The sequence below is a fragment of the Vanellus vanellus genome (genome assembly GCF_965231255.1).
Source record: "Vanellus vanellus genome assembly, chromosome: 13".
NCBI lineage: Eukaryota > Metazoa > Chordata > Aves > Charadriiformes > Charadriidae > Vanellus > Vanellus vanellus.
Genome location: NC_138918.1, coordinates 7,823,408 through 7,831,688, shown reverse-complemented (window position 1 = coordinate 7,831,688; position 8,281 = coordinate 7,823,408). Strand labels below are relative to the sequence as shown.

At 49.8% G+C, this 8,281-nt stretch overlaps 1 protein-coding gene across 1 annotated transcript; it reads left to right on the top strand.

Annotated features, from left to right (window-relative positions):
- The first annotated feature begins 1,940 nt into the window (after positions 1–1,940).
- LOC309677265 (tripartite motif-containing protein 5-like) lies at positions 1,941–7,640 on the top strand. Its single transcript, XM_082490032.1, has 6 exons — positions 1,941–2,601; positions 3,248–3,343; positions 4,403–4,636; positions 4,732–4,754; positions 5,166–5,308; positions 6,680–7,640. Exons 1-6 carry the CDS (start codon positions 1,960–1,962, stop codon positions 7,246–7,248), a joined length of 1,707 nt encoding a protein of 568 aa, XP_082346158.1. The 5' UTR covers positions 1,941–1,959; the 3' UTR covers positions 7,249–7,640.
- Positions 7,641–8,281: the final 641 nt, after the last annotated feature.

Genomic DNA, 8,281 nt, shown 5'->3' with positions numbered 1-8,281 from the left:
TTGGGGACCTCTCTGCCCATTGGTCCCATTGTGCTGCCCTCCCTGCCCACATGGGACTCCTCCTGCTTTCCTTCCCACCCCCTCCCAAGATTTGCATCACCTGCAACTCCTGTCTCCTGCGCTTGCTGTGTGTCTTTAAATACCAGTGGAGAGCTTTCCTCAGGTGCTGCTGGTTTTGGGTTCCACAGTCTCTGTTCCCTCTTTCTCTCCCCCTCAGTCCTCGGCTGGATACGTTTTAATTTTTCATAGGCCATCTCTGACTCCAAATACCTATTCAAACTCAGGCTTGGATCCCTCGTGTTTCTCAGGAACCTCCCGCAGGTAAGAAGGCACTGTCCTCTCCCCACTGGTTTTTCTAGTACTAACCCCACTCCCCCAAATCCCCACCGTGCCGCTGACTCTGAGGGAGCGTTTCCAGCTCCTTATGGCTGCAGGCTCCTGCTGCCTGTGGTGCACAGTGGGCTGCACTCAGCGGTGGCTGAACAGACAGACCCTTTGATGACCAGGGCAACAGCAGCCAATCTGCCCCGGCAGCGGCTGCGATGGGTGAGGTGCTGGTGCGAGGCTCTCAGGAGGCAGCCGGCTCTGCACAGCAGTGCCAGGGCTGCCACTTCTTTCCTTTTCTAAGCATCTCTGCTTCCTTTTCAACTTGACATGCACCAGGACCTTTCCTTGCTCCTGCAATTGTGCTCTGCTCACCGGGAGCAAGTGGCTGCCCAGGCAGAGTTTGAGCACCGAAGCAATAGCAGATGGCCGGAGGGAGCAGGGCAGCTCGGGTTTGGCGGGAGCTGCCCTCTGCCTGCCTGCCGGTCAACAGCCCACGGAGCAGAGGGAAGGCACCCCCTCACTGCCTTAATAATAGTGATGATTTTAGAGGAAAACTCTCCACCCTGCAGCAGTGCATACAAGCACACCATGCCCCAGACTCTCGGTAGCCCCAGAACCACTGAAGGCTGACTGCCCATGTGGAACCTGCTAGAGAGGGACACAGAGAGGGGTTAGATTGCCCTGATTGCTATCATCTGTATCTACTCGCGCTGCTTTTGGATCACTTGGGAGTCTTCATTGCAGTGGGTCTGCAAAATAGCAGCGTCCGCCTGGAGAGAGGCGGGGAAGGATTTGGCTCAGCACTGCTGAATGGGCAAACTGTTGGGGAAAAGCCCTGGCTTTTGTCCCCACCAGCATCTCCATTCATCACTGTAAGCTACTGATGGTCAGCTCCAGGCAGCAACTCGGCAGCCCAAGGAGAAAAGAGAACTCGTGCAGTCCCGCTGGGATGTGGGGCTCTCTCCCTGGTGCACTCAGGCAGTGGAGGAAGGGATACTGCTCCGAAATCCCTCACTCCTGGAGTGCAGCTCAACTTCCAGTTTACTTCCAGGACACCGAAGTCCAGGTTTACTCTGCTGGGTTTTGGAATCGGTCAAAGCAAACCAGCACTGAAATAGCGTTGTATTTAAAAATTACACAGAAGAATAAATGCATGTGGTAACTAGCTCTAGCTGTTTCCATGATGCCTCTGTGTTGTTTTTGTTTGTATTTTGCGTTTTTTTTTTTTTTTTCATTCTTGCTGTCTTCTCTGCACCCAGATATTAAGTGCAGAGAAGAACCCGGGCAATGCTGGAGCCGGGAAAAGGACCGGCGGACACAGGGGACAGGCTTTAAGGACGGAGGGTGGCCAGATGCGCTCTCAAGAACCCCCTACAAGAGGGCCGGGACGAAGGGGGGTTAGGCGGGGCGCGGGCGGCTCTGTTTCCCCGCCCGTCACGGCCGGGCGAGCTGCCGGCGCGGGGCAGGGCCCGCGGTGGCCACGGCGGAAGAGATGCTGGCCGCGGGGGCGAGCGGTGGCCTCCCCTTGCCGGGAGGGGGGAGGCGGTGAGTCCCCGCCTGCCCATGGCCGGAGCCGCCCCGCCGCGGCCGCTTTCGGTTTCTGTTCCGGTTGGTGCCCGCCCCTCGGCGCCAATGGCCTGGGCGGGCGCGGTGGCCGGGCTGGAAGAGGAGCTGACCTGTCCCATCTGCCTGGGCATTTACAGCACCCCCGTGTCCCTGAGCTGCGGCCACAGCTTCTGCAAGGAGTGCATCCAGCGGGCGAGCGGCCGGCGCCCCTTCGGCTGCCCGCTCTGCGGCGCCCCGGCCGACCCCGCCATGGAGCTGCAGCCCAACGTCCAGCTCCGCAGCATCGCGCAGAAGTTTGTGGATGCTGCCGCTCAGCCCAGGGAGGAGAAGGGCGAAGAGGAGGAGGAGGAGGAGGAGGAGGAGGAGGAGACGGAGGAGGAGAGTTTGGGCCAGCAAGACGAGGTGATCCTGTGTGATTTCTGCCTCCAGGAGCCCCAGCCAGCCGTGAAGACCTGCCTGAGCTGCGAGGCCTCCTTCTGCCGAGCCCACCTGAGCAAGCACAGCTTGAAGAGCCCCCTGAAAGACCATGTCCTGGTGGAGCCCGCCAATGCTGAGGTTTTGGCTGAGAGGAAGTGCGCCCAGCATGGCAAAGTGCTGGAGTGCTACTGCAAGACAGATTCGGTCTGCATCTGCGTGCTGTGCTGTGTCACCAGCTCCCACAAGAGCCACAGTATCATCACTTTGGAGGAGGCTTTTGGCCAAGGGCAGGTAAGAGGCTGCCAGGACAGTCGCCTGAGCACAGATTGCACTGGGAGAACCACGGGCATCCATGGCACAGATCGCTGCCCGCAGCTGGGGCATGAACTGGGGGGTGAAACATCTCCCCAGTTTCAGATCTGCAGGCTCAGGAGATGGGGCTAAATCTCCATCTTGGGGTACTGGGCTTTTATTCCTAGTTTTGCCCCAGATTCCCTATGGGCTTGCCCCTTGGGATATAAAACAAGAAGTTATAAACACTTTCTTTCCATCCTGAAGAGCCCAACTGGTGGGACCAAGTGCTTGTGGTGATGCTTTTAGGCCTTGGTGCACTTTTGAGCTGGAAGATCAGCCTGAGCCACATTTAGGCAAAGAAAGTGAATGGCAGAGTAATTGTAAGGAAGCTGTTGGTGCTGAAAGTAGCTTTCTGTGTGGCTATTACACATGAAGAGTTTTCAGTTTCAAAATGTCTTTCCTGTGCTTGTAATTCTGATATTTGTTCAGGGATAAAATCTTCCAGTAGACAGTTATGTATTGATTGAGAGCATGCAGTGAACAAACGTTTTGCAGGTCTAGCTTAACCCATTTCCATAAAATTGCTGATCTTGTGCATGTATGTGGGTCCTATCTTGATATCTCTCTTCGGTTATTTTTCTAGAGGGCTTTAGCTGAAATTCTGAAAACAGTGCAAGCAGAAAAAGCTGCGCTGGATGAAAGCATAGCAAACCTGCTCAGACAAGAGGAGGAAGTAAAGGTTTGTTCCAGGGTCCCATATTGCTCTGGGGATGGTTGCATGCTGGTGGCTGATGAGATAAGGTTTTCTTTTGCCCTTCCCCAGATCATGGATTCTGAAGTTTTTTAGTTCCTGTGTGGTTTCTCAGATATCCTCTAGGTTTCTTCTTTGAGGGAGGATGATGAACAACTTGCTTATCAGCCTGGGAAGTACATTCTTAGTTTCCAAAGGCCTTTTGAGCTTGAAAGTTGCTGTTAAGTTCGTGCCTCCTGATTGGTGGGTGGTAGTGGTTGACTTTTTTTCCCCAACCTTATTCAATTTGCAGACTCTAAAATATTTATGGAAAAGATACAGACCGTGTTATAGTGATTTAATTCCTCATTACAACAAGAAATCCCTTTAGAACCACAGGCTCACCTAAGAAGTTGGTAGGAATGAGGTTAAAGGATTGCTCCAAAGTGTGTGGCTTTTGCTTCCAGCATGCAGGTCCCTATCTAAAAGTTCTGAAAGAGCAGGTCTCAATCCAAGTTCATTCTGCTTACGCAGAATTGGCACTTGCTTGCCTTCACCAGTAGAAGTGATGGGACTAGAAGTCCTGGCACTGGGCAAAGGAAATGTTCCCTTCTAGTCTGAAGACAAAAGGGGACCTGTTGGCAGTGTCCTGTCAGGCAGCGTAGCTGCTTTCAAACAGCGAAGGAAGCTTGGTGGAGGCAGGAAGCAGAAAAACTGTTTTTTCTCACCCATCCTTTTAAAAAGACCAAAGGCAATGTATCCGTAGAAAAATTCCAGTGCAGAATAAGGAAATATATGCATAGTGGAAAGTCTTCAGTAAGCATTTGTGCAAGAAGCACTGCTTTTTCATCTTTTTCTGGTCAGGTGCCAGATGCTGGGGAAGGTCACTTATGTCACTTGGCCTTTCTGCTGCTAGTGGGACATCTTGGTGTGTTGTCATATGGAGAGGCACTAAGTTAGGAGTTAATTCTCTCAGCCCAGAAAAGAGCAGGCTCTTTACTGAGTGAGAGTTAGTGTGGAAAATGTAAGATTCACTCCCTAACAGCTTTGAAAGTGTTTTCTTAATAGACTAAGGAGAGCCTGAGGAGGAATCAGCTGGAGACCCTCTTCAAAGCAATGTATCTGCAGCTAGATACCAAAAAAAAAGAGGTCCTGAAAGTTCTCAGTCACAATGAGGAGCAACAGCTTTCTCAGATTCAGACGCAGATACAAAAACACAGAGATGCGAAGGATGCAGCCAGCTGTGATGTACAGAAGCTAGAGGCTCTGAGACATCAGAAAGACCTACTCCTTTTCACCAAGGTATCCAACAGCATCTCCCTTCCCAGAGGTCCTCAGCTCTTGGGCTGGCCTTTGCCTGCGCTATGTTAATTCTGCTTTCAAAATGTCTTTTTCAGGCTTTTGCAGCATTTCCAGCCAGGTAAGCTCTTCCCAAGGTGGTCTACCATTGCATTTCATGTTGCTTCAGGTGACTGGTAGTCCAGCGGTGAGTTTTGCTTGCCCAGCCTGCCCGCACTGCGGGCCCGCAGCTCCTGGGGCTCACCCTGGCTGCCCCTTGGGCACGCTGCGGCACGCTCTGAGCCTGGCTTCGGCAGGGACCTGGAGAAGCCCCAGAACAGTAACAGAGGTCATGTGTGACTCTTCATATAGACAACGTGGCTTATTTTCCTGTCCCCACCGCCCCTGTTCTCAAGACCCATTCTGAGGGCAATTCCTGAATGTTTAGGTCCCTGGGTGGGCAGTGGGGGATGCAGTCGTTGGCTCAGTGATGGGCTCGATGATGGTTTTCTGATGACTCGCTGCTCTTCTGATGTCTTTCTGTATGTTTTAGGGAACGCATGCCAGTTCCTAACAAAGCTGCCGTAATACTGCCAACACCACCCATTAATTTGGACAAAATAACAACAGACGCTACTCTAAGGCTTTTCCAGCAATTCTTCTCCAACATGCAGACCTTATTTAAAGCACCACCTGGTAAGTGATCATTTCACTACACGACAAGCAAGATGGAGAAGCTAACAAAACATATTTAAGAAAGGATTGTAATAAGACACCAAGTACCTCTAGAAGAACTGATCACTAACATTGTATGATTATTTTCACATATGTCTACGTAAAAGGGTGCTTGTCCTGGGCTTCTGCGCTCTGGGACATGCCTGTTAAAATGGGCTCTGGGTAAAGAAGTGTGGATGTCCTGGGAGTTTTCTAGGAGGCTTAAGAGAAGAGAATAGCAACACCTCTTCTGCCTGTAGCATCACTTTGATTCAAAGCACAGGTAAAGTTGAGAACTCATCCCAGCAGTGGCAGGTGGAGTTTGTCTTAGGATGTAAGTAATCTACTCTTTCTATGTAAATACTTCTACTCTTTACAAAAGAGCGGAGATGTTTTGTAAGATCAGCCTGCAGTCCGGGTGCTGTGCATGGTGGGATGCTTGTCCAACTGAACTGAAAAAATTAGGGTTCCCTTGTTATTGCTGTCTTGATGGCGCTTGAGACATAGAGACAGCTGGGGTGGGAAGGCTCCGTCCACAGTGTGTGCGACGTGCACACCTAATTGGCCGCCATCCATACAGCCTTGGATACACTAAGAAGCGTACCATGCTCATGGCCACTCCTGAGCTCAGTCTCTGTAAGCATACTCCAGACCTATTTTGGCTAGAAGGCCTCAGATCCATGTTTTCCTAATTGTCTATGCCATCTGAGCAATTTTGGTTAGTTGCCCAAGTCACTGCCACTGTTTCGGTTTCCTGAAGGAGTAACTTCCAGAGCAGAAAATGCCGCAATATTGAAATGCATTACCTGCCAGAGAAGGTTTGAATAAAAAACATTCTGCAAATTCCTGAGTGTAGAATTAACTTCTTGTGACTGGCCATGCTAGGACATTCCAGGAGTTCTAGAAAATAACTTTGGTCCTAAGCAAAGAAGCCTTTATAAAATGGCTGTGCTACTCTTCCCACGTTTCTTGTCTGTGGAAATTAATCTGGGGAGTTTTTAAAAATGCCTAATGAAGCTCTGCAGGACAACAATGGTTAACTAAAATCTAAGAGTTGCTGTAGTTGGAAACAAAAAGGAAAGAGACACTTTAAGATTGTGAAAGATCAGCATTTCTTGAGATGTGATATCAACCCCCTTTAGAATTACATAGGAGCAGCTAAGAGGTGCAGAAGGTGTTTCAGTTAACGTATGCTTTTAATGACTTGGGTGGGTTGGACATGAATTGGATGACTTGGATAGGATGTCTTGGGTGACTTGGATTGGGGAATCTAGCTTTCAGCAGCATTGAGGGTGTATGCAAATCTGCACAATTATCTGTTAATCATAATGTGTTTTTTTTTTCTTTCTATAGTTCATGAACATCTGACTGTTTTAGTGCAGGGAAACTGTGGATTTTCTCAGACTACCAACGTAGTCTCTGCACCCCCACCCAGTTCTTCCCTATTTGGGACACGAAATTTTAAAAGCACCAGTGCCACCCAATGCAACTATGCACAGCCACAGAGTTTTTACAGTTTTGCAACAGTAAATTTAGAAAGCACCAGTGCCACCCCACACAAGCAGAGTAAGGAGAGCTTCTCAGAGGGCTGTCACTTCTGGGAGGTGGACACCAGCAATGCAAGATGCTGGCAGCTTGGAATCGTTTGTGACAAATTTAAGTGCTGCCTGGAAAAGTCTTCTAATTGCCTCCATGTGTTCCTAGCTGAAACAGAGATCACAACAAAAGCGTCTCCTACAGCCCTCACAGTGGTCAGGGTAGAGCTCGACTGCAGAAGAAATACACTGTCATTTTATGATGCATCGGTCAAGGATGGAGATCCTGCTGAGAGCCTCAGGCTTATAGAGACAGTGAGCATCCCTTCGAACTATCCTGTCCGTGCTACCTTTGGTGTGTCTGACGGCTCTTTGAAGCTCCTGTAGTGATGTGGGGACAAGGTGCTGTTTTGTATTTCCAGGCACAGGTATTGGGACTGCTATTGCGTGGAGGCTGTACTAAGCTAGCATATTAGAAGTTGCTGTGATGGCTCATCAGCGTGAGGGCAAGGTGTCTGTGGGGTGTATCACAGCGCCCTGCCGCTTACTGCAAGGGCTCTGATCTTATTTGTTCTGTTAATCACAATGGAAATACCATTAAGTTGCGCTTTTTTTGCTCAGCTGTATCAAATGCTGTGTTGGCTGCATGTTATTAAAGTAATTTAGATTGCAAAACTCAATGGCAGTTTTAGTTTATAAAAAAGCTGACAGCACATGAGCTGCTACAGAACTAAGCAGCAGCAATGCTGACCTTTGCTCTAAGGCATTGTTTTTTTTACCTCTGCCCATCCTGCACAACATAAGCCATCCGTTGTGGAAGCCAAGCTGGCCTGGAGTAGAGACTAAGCAGTAAGACATCTGGTTTCCCTCGCTCTCTGCTGCTGTCGTCCCCCGCGAGGCTTCTCATCGCTTACTTACTTCCAGCCCCGATTTTAATTTTCTCCTCACCTATGCAAAAATCTCACAGCAAAGGGAGTAATACAGAGGGAAGCTCCTGTGCCTTTAGTCTCTGCCATAATGGGGCCTGGATTAGTTCGTTCTTATGATTGCCCAAACACCTTGGAGAGGAAGAGATGATATTCCTGCCTGCTGCCTGTGGTTCTGCTGCCTTCAGACAGAGCCAGGGTATCTGCACGAAGAAGTCCAGGCAGGAGCTCTCTGCCCCAGCAGAGACCATGAAGGACCTTGATGGATGCTACAGTTGTCCATATACTAAAAGAAATCCTCGTTCAATCTTAGAGGAAAGTGGCTGTGTTTTGTCTTTTGCCTTTTCTACACCAAAATGATATGGAAAACCATGCAGGTAGAGGTGGATCTCTGAACTGCACCTGCAGTGGTTGCTGCTCTGCCTGGTCTCAGGGAAAAAAACGAGGTAAGCAAGGCTCGTGGCACAGTACAGGGATATTCATATCCTAGAGTG

Coding starts and splice junctions, on each gene's coding strand:
- LOC309677265 (XM_082490032.1), top strand. CDS start 1,960: ATGGCCTGGGCGGGCGCGGTGGCCGGGCTGGAAGAGGAGCTGACCTGT. Junction 2,602..3,247: donor AGGCTTTTGGCCAAGGGCAG/GTAAGAGGCTGC, acceptor TTATTTTTCTAG/AGGGCTTTAGCTGAAATTCT. Junction 5,309..6,679: donor CTTATTTAAAGCACCACCTG/GTAAGTGATCAT, acceptor TTCTTTCTATAG/TTCATGAACATCTGACTGTT.